The following is a 23,627-nucleotide window of genomic DNA, read 5'->3' on the forward strand; positions in this document are numbered from 1 at the left end:
CCCCATTTTCTAAAGTACTTGTGGGCATCTTGGAAGCTCACACCAGTCCTCAGTGTTACATCTTAAACCCCCAGGATTCAGATTTTGCATTTCTCTATAAACTCTACAAATAAAGTTCAACGTCTTGGGTGTGTGAGAGGTCCCCATTTAAAGCAGACGTGTCTAGTTGAAGGTAATTCTTCTGTTTCTCTGCTTTGTGTTTGATGGATCAGTAACAGGGGAACTTATTTAAAGCTTTGAGACTTTACACTACATTGTAGAATAATACTGACTACAAGGCCATATCTCCTTGCTGGTTAAATATTCGTTCACTGAGAGCTTGGGAGAAAAGGGCTGCATGGTTAATTCATTCCTTCTGAGGGAGGGTCTGGTGCTACAGTTCCTACTCCACTTAACATAAAAGAGAGAGCCTTTCGGAGGAAAATAGATCTTCTCCCTTCCTGGTTAAAATGTGAGCAACGTTCTTGCTACTTTTGGCTAAGCTGAGAGTTGATTATCCCCTGAAAAGTGAAACACCTTCAATAAGGAGTGAGGAGCTCCCAGGCTGGCTCTGGTCCATGTGCCCATAATGGGCCACAATGCACCTCCCCTAGGACTAAGACATCTAATTCCCTGATATGGGAGATATTTAAGAAATATTTCACTCCTTAATGTCTCACACTGACTAATTCAGATGCTCTGAAGAGAGTGACTCGCTGCTGTGGCGCTTAGTTCTCTTGTGAAACGCATAAACATTCCCAGCCTGGACATTGCAAAATCCACGGAGCAGATGCCTGCTGCACTCAATATTATCAAGTCCCTGTTGTGTATCTAGCCTATGGGTGTTTGAGCCTCATTGTTAAGTGGGTCTAAGGCTCAATGTGACAAGTCACTTTTAAACTGGGATTTTCGACACACTTGAAATAGAAACCCTTTTGACGCTCACAGGGAGCAGCATTCTGTTTTAAAATTGTCAGTAGACAACAGCACTGCCGAACTCAAGATGCATCACGAAATGAAAAGGCAATTTTTTACATACCCTATAGCTAGGTTCCCAAATAATTGTCACAATTTTTATTGGTGTTAGATCCAGCAGCTCTTACTGACTTCACTGGATGGTGTGAAGCGCTACGCATTTGGCAAATTGGAGGTTTATTTAGGAGCCTAACTTCTGGCACCAGCTTTTGAAAATCTTGGCCAGGGTTCCCACATAATGTTAACACAGTCACACCGTATGTCTCAGTATTGTGTGAGATCTACACATACAGCATTCTGCTAAACTGCAAATTTAATAAGACAAGCAAAAAAAAAGAGAAGAGCTTGCATATGCACACTGTTGCTAAGTTAGTGTGTATTTGCTTTGTTTGAGAAATATTAGCCTTAATTTACCACCTCCTGATGACATTTGGATAGAAATATAAGGTCGGGGAATAAAAAGGCATCTTTGCGGATCATCTGGAATTAATTAAGGCTTTGTCCAGGGTGTTTATAGTCAAATTGAGCTCACACAGAAGGCACTGAAAAAACTTCAGGTAACTATTGAATTGATTCTTTAAATTTTTTTTGCCACAGAGTTTATACAGCAGTTGAATAGAAATGCCCTTGGCCCTTCTAACTCTGTTTTTCTGTTTTTTTTTCTTTTTTCTTTTCTTTTTTTTTTTTTTTTTAACTTATCATTTCTTAACATATATATTAGTACCAATTTATCATTCACTACAGTGGAGGCCTAAGCAACCTCAGAGGAATAAATTATGTGGGGAATAAGTTTCTTGCAGGATTTTTATTTAGCAGTACTAATTCTACTAATTTAATGTGATTCATTTTTCTTGATGTCAGCTATCTAGAAGAAAAGCATTGAATCTGAGCTAGTTGTTTAGATTTCTCTGTCAGAAAGAGAGAGATGGGCACCTCCTCTGTGCAGTTCACACACAGCCGAGATCAGAGTCTAGGTCTGGTGAGATGAATTCCACCCTGTTGCAAAAGCAGAAGATGCTGAGATAGCATAATGACGGTGTTATAAGAACTTTTATGCAGACAGATTATTTTGGAGTCCAAATGAAACAGCAGGTGGGAGTAATCCAACCTACTGTGTCATTTGATATAAATGCAAATCTCTCATTGTCTCCAGTGGGAGATGTCACATATCTGAGACAGCATCTGGTGCTGATGATGTGAATAAATGTCCTCTGTGAACTGGGCAGAGAACACCGATATCGTTATCATGAGACTTGCAACAGGACGTGAACTCACATTTTCAGAGGTGAAAGGCTGCTTCACTCACCCACTTGGCCATGCAGCCTTTATCATCATACATCCTATTGATTGCCATGAAAGGAAGCACAAGCCTACAGGAACTGTTCTGCAACGATGGGTGGACACAGCTTTAGACAGCTGCCTGAGGACTTTGCCAAAAGGTGGCCAAAATGATTTTTTCATTCCCCTGTTCCATCCGTCATGCCACAATGAGTGATGCCTCTGGAGGAAATAGCTCCCTTGGCCAAGCATAACAGGGTCACACCTGCCCTGCTGTCCTTGGTGGTCATGCTGTCTTAGGATGGGATCCAAAGCCCACTGAAAAGCTTGTTGACTCAAGCGGATCTTTGGATCAGACCCTTCGTCTTTGTTTCTAGTAAATTAGCTGTGCAAGCTGGCAGAGATTTCCCTATATCATGCATGGTAGGGTTTGGGCCTTTGGGATTACTGTAACAACTTTATAATTCCATATTGGTAGACGTTTTATCCTAGTGGTTTTTAGTAAGTGATGTCATTGCTCTCATCTTCCTCTGTTGATGCATTTTTGGCAAACATCTAGGACATCTTTAAGACCCGTGAGGCTGCTTCCATTTTTCACATAGAAATGGACTTCTGGGATTGAGCTGTGAATAGGTGAGCAGTCGATGAATTTCCAGAAGATGCGGGCTGTAACTCAGAGCAGTGAATGAGAACATGAACCACAGGAAATGCACATATAAGGGAAAGTCAACCTCTAGTACTCAGTGAGGGGGAAGAGAGTTATCCCATGGTTGGGCAAGTGAAGAAGTGAATTTATTTCTCATCCCATATAGAATAAATCGATCCAAATTTTGATCCAAAGGCAATTAAAGCACGTGTGTTTCTATCTATTGATTCCAACAAACAGCCCCTGCAAAGATAAGCACGCTTTTGAAATCAGCAGGGTTTTTGAGGTCTGATTCTGGTGTAAGTGGCAAAGACTCAGATCTTGGTTGTTCTAAAGCTAAGGAGAAATGTGCATTCCTGAAGTACTGCCCATGTAGCGAGTGTGCATGTGATTTGTTTTCTGTGTAGTTATTTTGCTGACTGAATCTTTTCTCCTGTATTATGGTTCACTTTATTTTTTACCACAAAGTCTAAAATCTAAATTGTCTTTTTTGCCACATCCTTTTTGTAGTCTCTTTTGCTATATGATACAAAAGCATGTATTTCTTTGCAAAATTATTCAACTGATATTGTTATTGTCAAAACTCAAGTTGACTACAGCCCACCTCAACGGTGTAACCTTGCAAAGACTTTAATTTTTGAAAACACGGCAGAAAATAGAACATGGGAGATCATGCTCAGCAAGCCAGAGTATGCTAGCATAAAACTCCTAGGGATAACTCACTGCAATATGTGTTTCCAATTTAACTTCTTTTTTCAATAGGACTTTGCTCTTCTTCCTTTTACTTGTATTAAAATGTATTTTCAAGGCTCCTCTGAGTAGTTATCACAGGACAATAATACAAACCCGTCTTTGTTTTATTGTCAGTTCTTTCACAGTTGTACGCTAAAATTGTATATTGAAACCAAATGACTGAATACGCAATGGAATATATCTTAATGCAAATTGGCACAGGTTTACTGTCCATGGAGAAATTTTCATAATCTTTTAGGTGATTCAGGAACCTAAACCCTGTTTTCAGTAAATAATTTCAGAGTCTTCATGAAGATAAGGATGCACAGGCTTAACTCTTACAGATTGAAATAATACTAAGCAAATGGGCACTTACACAAAATCTGTTAGGTCTCTAAATAGCTATTAAAAAAGTCAAAGCAATTACTGGAAATAGATTGCAATGTCTTAAATCACTCAGGCTACATCTCTACTAAATAAAAGCAGAGGTCAGGTTCAAGCACAGACCGACAGTTGCTGCTTAATGCTAGTACAGGCTTTGCCATAGTTTATGCAGCTCCAACTGGTACCCCCCAGGCAATGCTGTGGCAGTGTTTGGGGTCTGAGGTAGACCAGGAACTGCATCCAACAGGCATTTCAGATTGACCATAGATGTGGATGCAGAACATGGTCCAATCTGTTCTTTACTGTCCTGTTTTGTTTCTGAATATATGGGTAATCACAGAATCACAGAATGGTGGGGGTTGGAAGGGACCTCTGGAGATCATCTAGTCCAACCCCCTGCCAGAGCAGGGTCACCCAGAGCAGGTTACACAGGAACGCGTCCAGGCGGGTTTTGAATATCTCCAGAGTTGGAGACTCCACCACCTCTCTGGGCAGCCTGTGCCAGTGCTCTGCCACCCTCAAAGTAAAGAAGTTCCTCCTCATGTTTAGATGGAACTTCCTATTATTGTCAGTGAGAAAATTTTATTTCAGTAGTTGCTATTGTCCTTGCATTTAGGGTATTTATACACGTGCATGTTCACATAGAACTGTATATGATGAGATGATTCTGCATTGTATTAGCTGTATTTACTGCATGAAGAATTCATCCTTAGGCGTGGGTACTCAACACCTGTACCCATGGGGAGGAGACTACATTCCCTTTTTAGCTGTATGCACCCCTCAGCCCAGGCAGAGAAGGGGCAGTGGAAACACAAGGAAGAAGAAGGTCCAGGCTGGTCCTGAGCCCATGGGAGTGGATTTGCTGCTAGTGGCCGAAGTTGTGGCTCCCATGAGAAAGGCGTTGGCCAGCAGTGGAGGAGGGACATGCTCAGCCCTTGGTACTGCGTACGCTGTTCCTAATGCAAATGTTTTGGATATCGCCAAACCTTACGCAGTGGAACAAATTCTAACCACAAGCCCTTAACTGGCACCATAGATTGATTATATGTCAAACTGGAGATTTGGGAATGTGAACAAAAGTCTTCTGTGTTGAAATTAGCCATGAAGGAGGGCTGTCGAGCAACTTCACCACAAATCTTAACTTTTTCCTGGCAGACTGCAGAGACATTATTTAATCACATTTCTTTCTTCACATACTGTGTTATGGCTCCACCTGGCAGAAAACACAGGGATTACTTAGTTAAAAATAGACTTAAAAAAGAAGCAATCAACAGTTTATATGTAAAAGGATGTCACCAACTGGAATTATGTTTCCCATTAGCCTTATTATTTGTAGTGCTCCAGTAACACATCTAGATACCTCCAGATTCTAAAGAGAAGGTTTCTCATACTCAGATTAGAGACTAAATGTAAAACAAGAGATGAAAAAGAGATAAAAACAGCCATGGGAAGGAAAGCAGAGATAGGTGAGCATGAGAGATGATAGGTCACCAATATGACTGACCTTGCAAGTATGTTCCTGGTCTCACCCTGAAAAGCACATAAGGGAATAATTCGAAGGAGGTTGAGGAGGTAGGTTTGTGGGTGGTCTTCAAGCAAGATGTGTGAGAGCCAACTTACTTTGTCTAAGCCAAAGAAACAGCTGAATTGATTAGTTTGTCAGTGTGGATCAACCAGAGGCGGGAGCCAACCCCAGCAGTAAATGAGCGACACTGGGGAAGCGTCTGAGGGAGTGATTGTTGTAGCAGTGGTCTGGACCAGAAGAGGATGAGACAGTGCAGTTCAAAGCCAGAGCCAAAGCAGCTGAGCCATGGGCAGGAGTTTCAGCTGTTTGGATGAGTAAGGAAAGTCACTTCTGAGAAATAAGGAACTACAGGGATCATCTGACATGTGGAGAATCTGCCTTTATTAGAAGAAAAATAAACAGGAGGTGTAGGAGGTGCTGTTCACTGTGAAGTTGTGGCCTCTGATTTCAGGCCGTATACAGGGAAAAGATAGATGTGGGTGTTTCAGTCTGGAAAAATGAACATGGTTAAAGCATGTAGTAAAGGGGCCTTCTGCCACAGTAACCCTAAGCCAATCTGCCAAGAGAAGTCAAGCCGTTAGTCTAACATCGGGGAATGCTGGGGAGGATCTTGCCCAATTCTGGCTCACTGGGTCAACAGGACAGAAACTCAGCCTCGCTAAGAGGAGCAGAAATACAAAAAGGAGAAAAACTTTGATTGTGAGAAGGTCCTGCACTTTAAATACTTGAAGTTATCTCATGGTAGCCACCGGAGGGCACTCTAGACTTGCTGTTGGAAGCATATCCTACAGACCTGCACGAGTTTGTTCGGCTTGTAGCAAATTTAACTGCATGTTGGTACCTGTGCCTTGAAATGAGAGCTAGACAGCGTGAAAGGTCTTCTTTGCCCCAGGCTTGATTTCCTTGTCTTTGTAAAATATCCAACATGATAAGGCGCCCGTGAGTGGGACAGGGAACAAGGAGATGAAATTCGTTGCAGATGTACTGAGCCCATCATGAGAATTTCTCTGGTTTTAAAGCAATGCTTTCACAAAATGAATTAATAGTGACCAAGTGCTGCTTTGGGATGAGAAAAATCACTGAGCAACCTGATTTCTTACTGTCTTCGCAAGCGTAATCAAAGAAAACTTGATTTCTACTTGAATACGGATTGAATTTGTGACTTAGTTGTAAGACCAAATTTCCAAAGGGGCTGACACCGATGACATTATGGTATTACATACAAGTAGTTTCTAAATATTTAAAGAAAAAAATAGATATTTTCCTATATTATTAGATTGTTTATGGCTAAATTTTGCTGGTTCCAATATATGATTAAAAAAAATGTTCGCAGCACAAAAAGGTACTGAATGTACTGCTTGTATGCTAATAATAATAATAAAAAATGTATTTTCATTATTGGTGATCGTGGTATGACTATCAAGGCATGTCTCATGCTCCCTTCAGGAGCACTGCTAGATTAAGAAACATAAAGGGTCTTGATTATGGTCTTAAAGAACATTTGGTGATAAAACTCAAAAAATTTGTGTAGCTTTTAGTCATTTGTGTTTATAGATATGTTAATGAAACAAATATGAATTTATTCACATTTTATTCAACACCAGACAGAGAACTTCTCTTTTCTAATGCTTTCTTCTTTTCCTGAGTATCTTAGAGAAGCTATTAAAGTTCATGCCCTATCTAAGTTTTGATTTAGGTTAAAAAAATCTGTGACTGAGAAAAAAGAAAAGGCTGTAAGAATTTTTATTCAAAGCTAGCATAAATCTAGGTAGTTGCAGATATAAGCATATAACTAACAGGAATGGAAGATTTATAATTCTGAATATCAGTACAAATGAGTGAGATTAAACAAACTAAGAAGTTTTGGGTGGTTTTAAAAGATAAAGCAGAATAGGTGGGAGCAGGATAAACGAAAATGAAGATGAAGGGGAAGAGCTTTTGAGGAGAGGTTAAAATGAAAAGAGAAGAGGAGAGAGTGGAGAAATGAGGGAGAAAATGACTCTTTGAAGAACCAGAGGAGGACACACCTCCAGTGTGCTCCCACGCTTCCAAATCAACACTGAGGTTTTTCAACTGTAAATCAAAGTACAATGTGCTTTACAAACTGATATAGCTGATCTGGACCAGGAGGCTTTCCTGCTATACCAAGAAACCTGCAGATTACGTGTACTTCTTTCCTAATATTCCTCTCATCTTCTTGTTCTCTCTCTTTTGTTCAGTGTCCAAGCAAAACCTATGATCCGCTCATAAAGTCTACCAGAGACTTTCCCGATGAAGTCATTAGTTTTATTAAACGCCATCCACTGATGTACAAATCCGTTTATCCAGTGACGGGAGGACCAGTATTCACTCGAATCAATGTGGACTATCGTCTGACTCAGATTGTGGTGGATCACGTCATGGCAGAGGATGGGCAATATGATGTTATTTTCCTAGGAACAGGTATGAGAGAGGACTTCCAATATCATTCTGCATAAACCACATCTTTTAAGAACACTTTTACTCCAGCAGGTCCTAAATAAACCTGTTAACATCTTTTTCCTATGCATGCATCTTCGGGAAGCATTTAGATGCTGCTGATTCTGTGCCAGCTCTTCATGCCAATGATACAATTAGATTAATTTGTCAGCTCAGGCAATTGCTAGTATTGGGATTTTAATGTCTCCTGGTCCCCAGGTGATAAACCAGTTAAGGGTCAGAGTACCTGGACCTTCTTAACCCCTGGGTACCATTCAGTACCTGTCTTTACATTACACGGTAGTCTGGCTCCTGCTGGCAGCACATCAATAGCCAATTAAAAGAAAAATAATTAACCGTAATAACTTCAGGGAGTACTTCCTGTTGTGACTAGTGACATGGCGCTTCAGCATTAAATCTCATGTGACCTTGAACAGCTAAGAAAGATTTAAAATTGAACCTAAAGTGACAATTCCACTTAAATACTTTTAAAGATATTACTTAGAAACATGAACAGCTCCAAACTAGAGGATCAAGATTGAACAGAGAGAGGTTAAACTACTCTGTCTGGGAAGAAACCTACTTTGCAGTTTTTCTATGGATAATTATATATCTATTTACATTTTTTTGATAGTTATATGCCTTAAGGAAAAAGTCCAGTTTTAGCATAGTAATTAAATTCAGAATCGCTGGATGAATCACCCAACAGGATGGTATGCTAAGAAATATTAACATACCTGTTCATAACATTTCTGAAGTAATAATCTGCTGGTTTACTCCACTGGAATTTCTTGTTCTTAATCTGCAGTGGGACGTTCTCTCACTAGTAATAAGTCTTATAAAGCACTTCTCACTGTTAGATCTGAACACTTTAATAAAGAGGTCATTGCCATTATCCCCATCTCACAGCGGGTAAACCAAGGTATATGGAGGTGAAAAAGTTTATCCAAGGGCAGTGGATAAGCTACTGCCATGAGCTGCAGGGAAAATGAGATTTCTCTTTGAATCTTACCCCAGTGCTATTGGATTGCACAACATTTTATCTGGTCTATGAGCAAATTTGGTGTCATAAGGTGCAGCTTGGTAAGTAGAGATACTCTGAAGTGATTTGGGGAAAGGAATGCATTGTCACAGAGTATTGCCTGTTATAAAGTGTGGGTTGTCTCAGCCTTCAAGAGCTTCCCAGATGTGTTATCACACACACGAGTCCAGACGCAGCCCCTCTCTTGGACCATTTATGTCTCTCAACTCAATCCCTCTCACAACTCTTGTCTTCCAAAAAAAGGCAGTGTGAGAGTCCTTCTATGATCCCCACAAGTCAAGAGAGGTGTCAGAGAGAAAAGCATAGTTGCATAAAAAAGAACATTAAAGTGCTGTTTGCTCCCCTGCTGTCGGAGAAGGCTAGAAATAAGCTCTAGCCATAACGATGGAAAATCCTTGTTGCTTTCTGAATGCAATCTTTAATATAGTCAACGAAGAAGGAAAGGGAACACATTCCCAAGCTGTGAGATGCCTAGGATTCAGGAATATTCACTAAAACTTACTTTTCTTCTGATAATAGTGAGCAAATGTAATTTAAAAATTAGCTGTCTGAAAAGATGAGTTCACTAACTAAAATGTACAAAATATTATTTTAGTGGCTATAGAGATGGCTTTTAGATGTTTGCTGTCCTCCACTATAAAATTTGTCATAGGAATAAAATTATATTGAGATATTAGCAACTCAAATACCCCCAGGTTAACTGTTCCTACCCAGCTCCAGTGCTGATTCTTTGAGTAAATTGTCCGGTTTAGAGGTGTGAGGGCCAGCACGGACCATGCAGTCACTAGGTGGCACTCCATAACATGCGATATGTACTTATTTGCAGTGCCTTCCTTAAAAGTGAGTTTTCTTTTCCAGAAGCACATGTTTTTGCTCTATTTTATCCTCTAAACTTGTCCTATGGAAAAAAATAAACTGAAAGATAAAATTTCAAATATTATATAAAGAGATCAAATATAGATATACCAAATAACCCAGGAGATTTTGAGCAGCAGCAGATCAGAAGCTATGCAACCAACTTGTACATATGCAGGCTTTGGCAATTATGTCAAATAAACAAACAAAAAAGTGCTCTAATACATAAGGCAAACTGAAATACTTTCAGCTTTGATTGGTAATATGATCTTCAGTAGTTTGGGAAAACAAGAATGAAAATCTCATTCTTTCCATTATAATGTATTATTTTTCATCATTTCAATACTATGCATAGTGCTTAGGACTAAGCTGCGCCGTGTCATTTCCACACTGCACATCCCAGCACCCAGTTCACTTCCCCTAAGCAGTTTTTAAGGGTTCTTTTTAAGGCCATTCAAGATTCACCAGCATGTAATGGTCTGAGATGAAATGAGCAGCTATTTTTTTCACCAAGTAGCAATTCAGGTTAAAACTGATGAATAGATTTAAATTTAAAAAAAAATAAAAATCCAGGTAACTCCAAAGAAGTAATTTCTGTAATGATTAAGTGAAGATTTCGATGCTAAATAGAGATGTTGTTCAAAAAATTCCCTAAAGTGAAAAGATAAATGAAAAAAAGTGCATCGCTTAACTCCCCACATTAAAATTAAACCTACTTCTGATTAAGGTGCTATACTGGATGAAAATTAATTCTATAAAAAAGATGAAATAATTTCCTTCCAATTGAGTCCCCAGAGCTGGATCTCTTTGGGGTCAGATGGACGCCAATTCCCATGCTTGTCGTGTTGGCTCAGCCATACAGTAAAACCATAAATGTATTGTACAGAGCTATGTAGGTAGCCATAGATGCAGATAGGGATAGATGGTTTTTGAAGGCTACATCCTTGATACATTCGCTTTATCTTCAGGGACAAGTTTTTAGTTTTTCTTTGTAAGTTTACAGAATCGCTTGTATAAAAAAAAATAAATATCTGAGATCAAGTTGCTATGAAGTAAGAAATGGAGTGGCACATACATACTGAAACTTATCTGTAGGTTTTAAATGATGAACGTTTGTTTCAGACATAGGCACAGTCCTGAAAGTTGTGAGTATCACAAAGGAGAAGTGGACTAAGGAGGAGGTGGTCCTGGAAGAGCTGCAGATATTCAAGGTAAGCATTAACAGTCACAACATCAATGAAATATTATTCAGGGCCCAAACTGTCTTTGTCTGTCTCGTTGTTTGTTTACTGGAACTAGTTTAAGTTTCCAGAGGGACACTGTGTAAATTTTTAAGTGGCTTGGTATTCTTTGGGTAAAAGTCAATTGAAAAAAGTCCAGGACCAAACAGACCGTGATTTTTCAAACTCATAGAAAGTCTAATTTATCCTGCCTTGTTCTAGTTTGAAATCTTATTGTAAGCTCCAATTTTTTTATTAGTATTATTTTATTTTTAATGCAAATATTTTCTATTGTCACGACTTTGGGATTATTCTCAGTACAATTATTATTTTTTTTTTAAACAAACAAACAAAATTACACAGATGTGGAGACTTCTTTAACAACTTTCAGAATTGAAAACATAAAGAAAATAAAACACAGTTAGTTTTGATTATCAATGTGTTTTAATTTTATTGGTGAAGGCTGACTCAACATTTTTGACCATTTTGATTTGGTTATTCTGGCTGAGTGATAAAGAAGAAAAGTAACCGGAACCCTGCTAACACCAAAGACTTCTTCATAAATAGAGCTTGTATAAAAGCCCAAACTTCCTTTCTGTTGCACAGGCACGATTTCTGATTAACCTCAGTGCTGGTGAGGGAGCTGACGTCAACACATAGTTACAGCAGGAAAATTGAGACCTGTGTCTTCCCTACTGATTTTCTTTTTCATTTAGTAGTTCCTTCTTCATTCTTTGCATTCTGATTTTGTTTTTTTCTCACTCTGTATAGCTCTTCTTCAGTTTTCACCTTGCTTTTTCATCAAATTATATCTGCATCCATGGCATTTTGATTACTTTCTCACACATCCTCTCTCCTATGTGCTGTGTGAGGTCCTAGCCAGAATTTCTGCCCATATTAAATAAATGAATTTGCAACTTAGAGACAGTGTTTTCCAAATGTAAGGACTGGATCCTTAATAATTATTTCAAAGACTATATTTCTCCATATGCATTTTGGTATCATGTTTATGGTGAAACTTTGATTTAAAGGATCTCCATGTCTTCTTCCCACTGTCTTGGTCACCAATTATAAATATCACTTTGAAAATTTCAAGATTACTCAGTAGCCTGCCAAGTAATCAGCAGTTTCAGTATGTGCACCAATTTGCTGCATTCTTAAACCGCAACGTCAAGGGCAAATGTACCATATCATATTTAAAACAAAAAAAAAGGTTATTTTTTTTTCTGCTCAGCAGACATTCCTTCACGTTTTTATTGGTAACATTTATAACTGTTACCTCTATGTTTTTGGATCAAGAAAATTGAAGGGGATGAAGGGCTGAAAAAACATTCCTTATTTCCTTGAACTGCATTAGCATTAAACAATGGGCTTAGGTTAATCATCTTCTATTAGGCAACAGATAATACTCTGAGCTTTATCGTGTTCTTACATCAGTCACTGGCAAAAAATTTCACTGTCTGTCATAGAAGTAAAATACATCCTGGTGCAGAGGATCTGCTTATGTATCCCTTAAATGCCATCTAAGCCTTTCAAATAGTGCTTAATAAGAACTTAAGTTGATGTGAAGGCTCGTTGCCAGTCAGGATGGGATAGATTGCAAACTCTAAGAATTAAAGTCAGTTGCCTCATAAGCAGCAGGGAAAATTTATGGGAGGTATTTTTTGAAGTATGAATTTAGTGATTTCTGGGTTTTTTGTTTTTAATATTTGTTTAAACCAAGCAAATGGATCTGTAATTTTATTTACATTTTGATGTTAAGTTCTGTTCTTTTTTTCATTAAGAACAGGGAATGTGTAAAGTAATGCGCCTTACTAATTTGTTTTTCAGCACCCTTCGTTTATCTCGACCATGGAGATTTCTCAGAAGCAGGTAATCACAGGCTCGCTTAATTACTGCAGGATATATGGTACACTGAACTCTTAGCTTGTTATTTTCAGGTGACACCTGTTACTTACTGGCCAAGCTTTCCATGGGTGACTCTTAAAATGTATCTGGAAAGAAGGGGATATATTTGAACTTGTTTGCCTGCCTAATTCACATTTGCTTACAAACACTAATTTGTCTACCAAGCTGGCAATTATTCATGGAAACAAGTCTTTAGTCATATGGTAGTGGTATTTGTGAATGAAGTCAATGCACATTCATTTTCTGGACACTAGAAATACTTGTCTCTTTACAATCTAGTAATAAATTATTATTACTATTATTGTTGTTATTTTTATTAGTAGTCAAGAGAGATCAGGGCCTCACTGTGCTAAAATTTGTGTGCACGCAGACTGAAAACCAGTCCCCTTCTGCTAAAATTGCAGTCTAAATCTGGGTGGTCCAATCCTGGCAGTCACGGGAGCCACTCCCCGGTTGGGAATCTCCCGATGGGAAACAGTTTTATGGCAGTTCTGAGCTCTACGATGGCTACGTGCACGTTTGGGAGCCAGCGTGACATCAGAGCCATCCGTCCCTGCCCTGCCAAAGTTGCCAGAGCAGCTCCGGCACAACATGCCTCCCTCACACGGGAAGAGGTATTTTGCCGCTCAGGCACGCATAGCACAGCTGGGTCTCATCTCCCCTGAAAAAAGGTGGCAGGCCAGCTGGAAGTATTGCATGAGCCAGCTCCGGCTCAACAGCAAGCACTTGGACCACCCTTGGCTCAACACGCAATCTACTCACACACTGGGGAGCGGGGAGTAATATTATCCCCACCTTACCTAAGGATCAGAAGCAGAAGATGAAGTTTTATCCACGCAAGGTCGTCCCTAGTTCCCAGATTCTTGACGTCACGGCTACCCAGCCACTTGTTTTTACATGTGTTATTAAACCATTCTTTCCATGGTTTGCTTCTGATTTTTTATTGCAGCACAAATCTAAAGGTGTAAGGGTGTTGAGTGCTGGTGTCTTTCCAGGACTGCAGTCCCCTTCCCTCTCCGCTGTGTTGTCGGGGATTGATGGGGACTGGCCAGTTCACACTCAGCCCTGAGAAACATTTTATGGTAAAGGAGGATTTCTTCCTCATTTTGTAAAATCTGGGACAAGGTTGAAAGTCTGCAAGTGTGGCACTGAAGAAGGGAACTTTTTAAACGGGCTACTTGGAGAACGCTCCTAATTCATTCGCTTTGCCTGATTTGCAGCAACAATTGTACATTGGTTCCAGGGATGGATTGGTTCAGCTCTCTCTGCACAGATGTCACACGTATGGGAAGGCTTGTGCAGATTGCTGCCTTGCCAGAGACCCATACTGTGCCTGGGATGGAAACTCATGTTCCAGATATGCCCCCACTTCTAAAAGGTAAGAAAAAAAAATACAACGTGCTGTAAAAGATCTTGCTGCTTGCAAGAATTTTAGAGGTTCCCAATCAGAACGTGTTGCCTTTTTACTTAGCATGTCATTTGCTTTAAAATTTGATCATACTCTGGCCATGTTTCACATTTCTGCTCAAAGAGCTGTGAAGACAACATAGCTTTGTTTAAGCGTGTGTGACAGTAACTCAGCTACTGCAGCTAACATCATAAATCCACCACTTTCCATTTTTATGCTGAATGCTTTAAGGCATGAGATGCTCAGATGGAGGTCCAGGTTGTGACTGACTCTGGCAGAGACACAAGAGCCTCTCTTAAGCTTCTGCCTTTTGCATAGGGCAACCGCCATAGTTATAAAGCGGAGTTTAATATAATATCACGGAGTGGTCAAAAATAAAAGACATTTAATTCCCCGATATAAACAAACAAGCTTCTCCTGTTGGATTTAACTAATTTAGATAATTTGTCTCAAAGTGTGTCACTCCTCAATTGTGTTTGTGGTCTAGCCATGAGAGGGAGACAGAGATTTAAGTACTGTGATTTGACTACGTTGGGACCATTTTTTCCACAGTGAGAGAAGCTTCATCTGAACTTTCTGTACTCACCAGCTAGGACAGCAGTATGCATCTACGTGGAGGGAGAGCACGTTGCAGGCTCTAGTAGTGCAGTACCTAAGCGGCTGGATGTGTCTCTTGGAGTTTTTGGCTGATTTAGTGGGAGCTCTGAGCTCTCTTGTTGAGACAGGGTCCTTCACAGCCTCTTCATTCCCCTTTGGACAAAGCCTTCCTGACAGTAATTCTTGCAGTGAGGGTCAGAGGTTGCAGTCTCAGCCCAGGCTATGGAACGAGACTTGCTACCTTAGCAGTCGCAGGGCCGGAACCTGAGCAATTAGACAAACCATTGAAGTTAATGACTCATAAGTTATCGTGTCATGGTGTCAAGGAACTTTATGTGTTTTACCCCAAAGCCAAAGCAAACTAAATTCAGAGAAGCATAAATGAAAGGAGAAAAGCAAGTGTTCAGGCTCACTGCAAAGTTAGTGACACATGAGGCTTGCTGAAGCCTGAGGTGGGCTGGGACACAGAGATTGATGGTCCATGCTTTTTAACAGATGTGCACTTTGGTGGGAAGGCCAAAAGTCTCTGGCACCAAAACAAGGGATGGGTGACTGGCCTTGGGAATCCTCCAGTAGATCTGTTACTGGAATATTTTTCTTCTGTGTAGCAGCCTGTGCTTCCAGCATGTCTATAGCTTTTACCACAGTGGACAACTCGGCCTCAGGAACCTGCTCTCCTGCCGAGACATTGCTCTGCACATAGGACGTCCAGCTCCTGTTGTCTCCAGTGTGGCTGTCCAGTCCGGGTTTCCAGTTCTTCTACTGAAAAATTAAAATGCAACTTTTTTTGTAACTCTTGGGAGATAAATGCAATGATCCATGGAGGAAGAGTTTGGGGTTTTTTTTGTTTTTTTTTTTTTTAAATGCTGTTACACTGAAATTACACTAAATCACAGCGAGTTTAAGTAACACACTCAGACATTAGTAGGTGTCGTGGTTTTGGCCAAATCGACCAATGGCCGGCAACAGATGCTCCCCCCCAGCCTCTCGTGCGTGGAGAGGTGGAGGAGAGTTAAAGAGATTTATGAGGTTAGAAGAAAATAAACTACTTTAATGAAATATTAATAATAAGAATAAAAAGGAAAATAATTAAATAGATACGGTGTACACAAAACTGTATTAAGCTCCCAGGATGATGTCACCGGCAGGCACTGGGGAAGTCCCAGGCTGGACTCAGTGACAGGTGGGAACCGGGTTCCAGAGTTGGAGTCAGGAACACACGGATCGGGATGAAAGGCAGATGAACAGACAGGGTCCTCCTCGGACGACAACCATTGAGGGAACAGGATTGACCCTTTGATCCCTCAGCTTTTATACTGAGCATGGGGCAGGTGGAATGGAATACCCCTGTTGGTCAATTTTGAGTCACCTGTCCTGTCCGCTCCTCCCTGCAGGTGGGACCCCTCTACGCTTTTCTGCTTCCAACCGTCCAATGGGGCAAATAACGAAATGAGCTGACCTTGGTTGTTATAACAATAAGTATAAGGAAGAGCCTTTCTGCATACCATTCCATGGCACAAACTGTCTTTTCACTCTGAATGAACTGTTTTAGACACAACTTGCTGTTAATTTCAGAGAGTTAGAAGAGGCCTAGCTAAGAAATAAAATTACTCAACAGAAAGTTGGTTCTGTTTTACCTCAAACCAGGACAGTAGGCAAGGTATTTGTGGAAAGGAACAGAGTCATCTTAGACTATTGTCTCAAGCATTTTTTCTGTCCATAAAGATGAATGGTAATCATATTTGTCAATTGTTTATTACCAAACTCAAACATGCTTTTCTCTCTTCATTTTAATGATTGGTTTACTAGTTGGTATTACCTTGGGCTGGTCCTGAGCTCAATTTTGAATATCACCTGTTGAACCTCAGACCTTTTCCATGACATGCAACATTAAGGATGTTTTTAGGCATTTCCAAGACAGACCACCCCAGCAGGAGACCCATGTCCTATGCTCCTGAAGCAGGTTTAGATGCTCTTTTTGTCACTATATTGCATGGTCTTCATTCTAGGCAGATTTTTCTCTCTTGCTTTTTCTCTTTCCCCTCCCAGTGGTTTCCCAAATCACAGGCCCTTCTCTTGATGTCAATTGTACAAATCTCTCTAGGCCACATGCTGCTTTGAGGGTGAGGCTGGTTTTAGTTAAGACCGTAATTGTCAGCAGTAGGGTGGGAGCAATGCGAGTCCACATCTGCTGAGCTCCTCTGTATTTTGTTGTTGAATTCCAGCAATTATGCCCGAAGTGTTACAAGTTTGCATGCTCTTCCCATAGGCGAGCCAGGAGGCAAGACGTCAAATACGGGGACCCCGTTGCACAATGCTGGGATGTGGAAGACAGTGAGTATTTTGCACCTTTCTCACTCTTTAGTCACTTTGACAACAGAGTTTGCTGTTAGGATCTTCATCTGTCTGCGAAAACCTGCTGAGCCTGACAGAATAACACTGTTAAAGCAGTTGCCTTTCTCACACATCACATACATTACCCCTCCTGCAGTTAAATCTGGGGAGCTGGGGCTAATAAGGGGTAGCCGTCATGAGACAGCATCCTCACATCTCTTACAGGTGACCCTCCCCAGCACTCACCTAAGGGAGGAAGATGTACCCTTGATGCAAAAACAGCACACACATCCCTACAAGTGGTTATCAGGGCCTCCGTTCATCCAGAAACAGGGGAGATAATCCCGCGAGGAAACCCGCAGGGGTGCATGGGGAACACGCCATCTTCTCCCCTTCCACCGCATACACTTGACACGAGTCCCAAAGCCCAGCTCCAGCTGCCAAACCAACCCCTTCCCATCCCCGCAGCTACTTAAATACTCCTGTTATTAACAAGAGCCTGCCCCCCCCCCGCTCTCCGTCGGGTCCCCCCTCCCTTTCCCACACCCTCTTTTCAGATGCCAAAGGGTCTGGCTTGCTCCTTTGGCAACTGCAGCTCTTCTCTTACAGCGAGCACTGTCAGTATGAAATCCTGCGGTTGCGCGGCAATCTCTGCGGCAGCGTAAAATTAAATGAAAAGCATTTGAAACCAAGCTTGGGTTTGTCTGGGGCGCTTCTAGCCACTTATTAAAGGGAACAACCCAGTCAAAACAGTATTGATTGTATCGCTGTGCTGAACATTTGATTTGGGCCGAGCCACCACTTTCCATTGATCTCTGGTTATTTTCATGCCACTGTGGTGCTGGATGCCTGCCGCAGATCTCGGCGTGAGTCACTGCAGAAATCAGAGCTGTTTGCCACAGGATCAAAGACTTGAGCCTGTTGCACAATATAGAGGGCCCTGACTGTACATGTGTGCTTGCAGACGTAGTTAAAAAGTCAGGGTAAAACCTCATTTCCATTAAAGTCAACGACAAAACTCCTGCTCATTCCCAAAGGGACAGAATTTCTCCGCTTGCTGCTTACCATGGCCCTCCAAATAGTGGTATCTGAGACCGTGCAAAGCTCAAGGTTATAGAAACCCCAGCAGAAAGGCTGACAATGTCACATTTTCCTGGAAGGATAAAGAGATACTGGAAGAGTTGGCTTTACTAGACAAATGTAAAATGACTTAGCACAGAAACTGGTATTAATCCTTTGCCCTGATGTAGCAGCACCGACAGAAATTTTATCCAGCTGGGGATGACCCCTGTGTGCCATAAAACCATGAATCTGACCTGTGCCACTCCAGGCTTTTGGCTTATTTATGCCCTTTGCAATAATTAATAACATTATGGCCCCAAAACCTATTTAAATTCAGTGCTCCACTGTGTGAGATTCCCTCCCAGAGACTTCATTGGCTGCATGAAGTTGTTTGGCTCTACTGAAATCTCAATGGCACAGTGAAATGAAAGAAAAGCATTTAATGTGGAGAGCTTGAATTTCTACAGATCTCATATAGGTACTTATTATACTGAAAAAACAATCCAAAATTGTATTCATTTTGTTGTTGAGCTAACTTTTGATTTAGGAGACGCCACTGCTTTCACCTTCCTTTCTGCTATTGGCAGGGCATAAGAAGGAGCTTTATTCTGATGGTAAGGCAGATGAGGCAGATAAGACAGACTGGAAACGGAAATGCAGATGCAGAGATTAGAAATTACTTGCTCAGGTTTACAGAAGGCCAAGAAAGGAGCCCAGATCTGCTCATGGCTCCTTCACTGTTTGGTCTGAAACATACTACAGAGCATTTCAAATTATACTGAAGGTAAACTTCGGTTTACTTCAGCTCTGTGACTCCTTTAAAGTGTTTGGGAAGAACTAACCAGACTGTACAATCTACCTTTAGCAGCTTTAGCTCAGGTTTAGTAGTTGTGTTACTTAAAGGAAAAATACAGGTCAGATTTTAAATTCCTCAAAGGTGAAAGCCTCAACTTTAAAATGGAGCAAGCTCGTGATACAGATTTTATTGACCTCCTTAAAAACCAGTTGCACCGAAGGAAGGTTAGCAGACGCCTCTAAATCCTTATAGTTATAGTTTAAGCTAAAAGTTAAGTTTCCTTTTGCTTTTTTATAATTCACTCACTCTTATAGCATCTGTTCTGAATCAGGCTATGTTCCCATTGCTTTAAAAAACAGGTCAGGGTTAATCTCCTGTACCATGTTTGCTTTCCAGGCATTAGTCATGAAACTGCTGATGAAAAGGTGATTTTTGGCATTGAATTTAATTCAACTTTTCTGGAATGTATTCCTAAGTCCCAGCAAGCCTCTATTAGGTGGTACATTCAGCGCTCTGGAGAAGAACATCGAGAAGAGGTAAGTTATAGTCATCAAGGCAAGTTTCCTCTATAGAGAATTCAGCTGAGCATTGAAAGGTAGGAGTTACTGGGATTAGTCAATGTTTTACTTTTCCTTGCCTCACCTTAGGTATCACATAGCATTCTGGTATCACCATTTGGGGCATGCAGTGGGGAAGAGAGAAGCCATTTGCACTGTGTCATAAGCAGATATAGATATTTATTTTGACTTACATGCTCATTCTGTTAAAAAAAAAGAAAAAAAAAAGAGAAATTAGGCTTTAAATACTGAAAAAAATGCCCTTTTGTCCAGAAAGTAACACAACCACTACTTCTGTAGGTAAAAGTATGTTCAAACACTTTTGTTTTAATAAAAAATCTACTCCATTTAGTGTCTGATTGCCTTCCCTTACCATGTTAAGCAGTGTAGTTAAGAATTGCACGTACGGCTTGCTGCTTCTCTCCATCTCTCCCCAGAGAAGGAATGGTCTGTGCAGTAAAAAGCTTTTTTTATTTGTTTTTTTACTTGTTAGTGGAGTCTGAGAATTTTTCTTAAATGTCACTCTGCACTGATGCAGACGCGTCAGGTTAAAGAATTGCATCTTGCATGTGAAGTAGAAAGCGGTGAGACTGGTGATGGCCCTCAATTCCTGCAGGAGGTGGGTTTGGGGTCCTCACTGGTGGAGGAGCCCTGGGGAAGCCTCCATGTCCCTGCATGCCCCCTACACAATTTCCTGCTGATTCCTCTCTGAGGTAGAGACAAAGGAACCCTCTGCCGTGCCCAAAAGGTCAATGTGCTGGGACTGATTTGGACTGGGTTGAAGTGAGTTTCAAACCTCAGGAGTTTTCGTAGCCTTTCTCTTACCTGAGTGACTTTGTGTCTGATGCCAAGTCCTGCTGTCATAGCAACCATGGCAGCAGGGAAGGAGAAGGGAAAAGAACTGCCCGTTCAAACGAGCTGGTCCCAGGTGTTAGATATGCTTTTTTGTTAAATGTTCATCTGAGACAAAAATCAGTTTAACTAACAGGAGCTATCAAACACACAACCTGTCTTCCTATTCATCCTATGAGATTTTCTGGGTGCAGAAAATGTGCTGGTTCCTTCTGAAGGCTGGGGAGATGCAGGCCAGGCCAGGTGCCTATGAGAGCATCACCTCTGGGTGAGACGTGACTCATGGCAGTAGTCCCAAAGTTGCAACGCCAGTTACGTCTTGGCCCAGAAAGCCAGAGTAAGGGGATACAAGGCACTTCTCATTTTCCACCAGATAAGGCAAAAAAACACGCAAGGCTGTCATTGTCTGTGACACTGCAGTACTTTTCATTTACTCCCCTTCTTTCACTCAGGCTTTGGATTAGCAAAGATTCTTTCCTCTGCTGAGAATAAAAACTTCATTAATTTGTAGATGCAGTGCTTCCCATAACATGCACTAAACACCAAAAGAAAGATTACCAGTTTGAAATAGCACCTCTAACCTCCATTACAGTCCATACTTGGAAAAAATATATGTGATCTTCTGATCAGCTACTCAAGCACGCTCTCAGCCACAGGTGGTCGAAGTGAAAACCCAGCTAGGAGTGTATCAGCCTGTAAAGACCTACGGGCATTCATTGTTTGTGCTTTAATTGATTTACCTTTAACTGTCCTGTACAGAAGACTCTTGGCTCTACTTCCCTAAGGCAGCAGTTTCTAAATGCCCTTACATATTTGATCAGGGAAACACGCGAAGTACTTGCCTAATTTTAACCATGTGTTTAAGGTTCATTTTAAGTAAATTTAAGCAGATAGTTAACAGGGCTTTTTTGGGTGGTTTTTTTTTTTGGTGTGTTTTTTTGTTTTTCTTTTTACTGAACAGAAAGTTATGTCAAGTTTTGAGGAGATTCAATCATTTTTTATAACAGTGTTTTGCAACTATAGCATGCTCCTGAGCATCTCAAAAAGAGCTGCAAACTTTGCATAAAGCAGACGGTTCCCTGTGAAGAATGTAATATTTCTGTATCATAAGAAGTCACACTTTCAAGATTTGAAAGTCTCTTTTGAAGGGCTGCTTTTGAGTTTTATCTGTGTCAATTTAGGGGGGAAAAAAAAAAATCAGTTGATTTTCTCATAAATTACAGGTTCAGATAGGCCTCTCAAGGTCAGAAAGCCAAGCTCAAGTTATCTTTCTTATTTGATTGTGGAACAAACTGCAGGTCAAACAAACTTTTGAACAAAGTTAGGGCAGGCTATACCTAGACAGCACAGACTCAGTTAAGGGTATATAATTTTTTTGCCATGCTTTTTATTTTCAAAAGGTACATTGTGGCCGTGACCTGGTCCCTGCTGCTTGTTCTGGGCCAGATGCCGGTTACCCAGCCACGGTGATGTCCCATACTGCAGGACTGCCCAACGTGCCAAGGATGTGCACGTTGAGAGAGAATAAGGGAATGCATGCGCACGTGTGATGGCGTTTGAAGCTCCAGCGAGCACACAGCATACATCTTTGCACATTAGCAATGTTTACCGGGCTCGCTCTGTGTAAACCGTCTGACATCTGTTTGCATGAGAAAAGTAAAGCTTTGCTAAAAGGCTAGATTAACCTTTGAGGCAAATTTAGAAGAAAATTTCAAGGAGAAATCTGCAGACAGATTTTCTACATTATGAATACTAACAGTAGGCAAATAGCTTCTTACCACATATTGTCCCTAAAGCCATAGCAGAGTTTCTGTGATCTAGCTTCGATAAAATAGAAGTTGGAGCACATGTTCCACCACTCCTTGGGGTGGTTTTCTTAGGTTTTTTGGGGTTTTTTTTGCAGTCTTTGAAAATAACAGCCTATATAAACGCATATGCACACATTGAGGATTACAGTATCAGATCACTTAAAGACAGTATTTAGCTATTAGTTTTGTTTGATTCCTGCCACTAAATTCTTATAGTAATGAAATTTCTAGTATTTTGACCCAGGTTAGTTCTAGGGTCTTAAGAACTTGACCTCCTGAGCAAATTCAACTTGCACATCTTGAATCGTCATATTGGGAGATATAATTTTTAGAAGAAAAAAAAAGATGTATTGGTTATTTTTTAAGATAAAGATATTAATCTAGAAATGTCATGTTTTCAAATGCATGTACCTAAAGTTAAATTCCTAATTTTATCTATGGCTGCCTATATAAACGACTGGGTCTGTAGAGATGCTGTACAATCACTCCTTCTATTAAGTAAAATAAGGGTATTTGCAGGTTAAAATGTTAATCCCTTGTTAATTTGGGGATCCAGAAATTGAGATTTTCAGGTTTTCTAATTTGAATTTATCATCAGTATTAAAGCCTAATTGGAGGCCTTCCTAGAACATCCAGAGCAGATCAGCAGAGTAATTGACTTTCTTTTCAAAGTACTTCGATTTGACAAAAATACCACATGTGACAGAAACAGCATGGTCATATTTAATGTGCAGCTTGATCTTTGCTCAGCCCATGCCTTACCATAACTTTTCCCATTACAATTATATTTTCTGCTCTCTCTCTCCCTTCCTGCAGCAGATTTCTCAAATAACACTGTGCATTATTTTAGTGCGTGTCTTAGCGGGGTAACTTATTGTGATGACGATACCATGCTTTGCAAATGACTCTGTGCACCTGGAACTTAGGTTACGGACTTTTAGTTCCAGGGCTGGAACTGTAACGTCTCAGCAAGTCTTTAAACCTGACTTCACAAATAGATGGTTATGCAGTGTCCCGGACATGTACTACAGCTTCCTGAGGGAAGGAAAAGGGCAAAATCCAGACTAGATGGGAAGCGTTTGGCCCAGCAGGATGTCCCCGACATTTCACCCGTAGGGTCATGGTTCAGAATGTGACTTCCAGGCAGAGCAACCTGCGGGGAGGGACAGGATCTCCTGTGGTACAGGAGCTGTCACCAGGTCATTTGGCTGC

At 40.7% G+C, this 23,627-nt stretch overlaps 1 protein-coding gene across 12 annotated transcripts in view; it reads left to right on the forward strand.

The window, feature by feature from the left end:
- The window catches only part of SEMA3D (semaphorin 3D), a 143,891-nt gene that overhangs the window by 112,713 nt on the left and 7,551 nt on the right, over nucleotides 1-23,627 (forward strand). For all 12 annotated transcript variants that reach the window (XM_074573352.1, XM_074573355.1, XM_074573353.1 and 9 more), the window contains 6 exons: nucleotides 7,739-7,961; nucleotides 10,996-11,084; nucleotides 12,924-12,965; nucleotides 14,222-14,379; nucleotides 17,276-17,340; nucleotides 19,595-19,734. In XM_074573352.1, the coding sequence (XP_074429453.1) occupies nucleotides 7,739-7,961; nucleotides 10,996-11,084; nucleotides 12,924-12,965; nucleotides 14,222-14,379; nucleotides 17,276-17,340; nucleotides 19,595-19,734 (717 nt within the window). The remainder of the gene's footprint in view (nucleotides 1-7,738; nucleotides 7,962-10,995; nucleotides 11,085-12,923; nucleotides 12,966-14,221; nucleotides 14,380-17,275; nucleotides 17,341-19,594; nucleotides 19,735-23,627) is intronic.

This window comes from Larus michahellis, chromosome 1, assembly GCF_964199755.1.
Source record: "Larus michahellis chromosome 1, bLarMic1.1, whole genome shotgun sequence".
NCBI lineage: Eukaryota > Metazoa > Chordata > Aves > Charadriiformes > Laridae > Larus > Larus michahellis.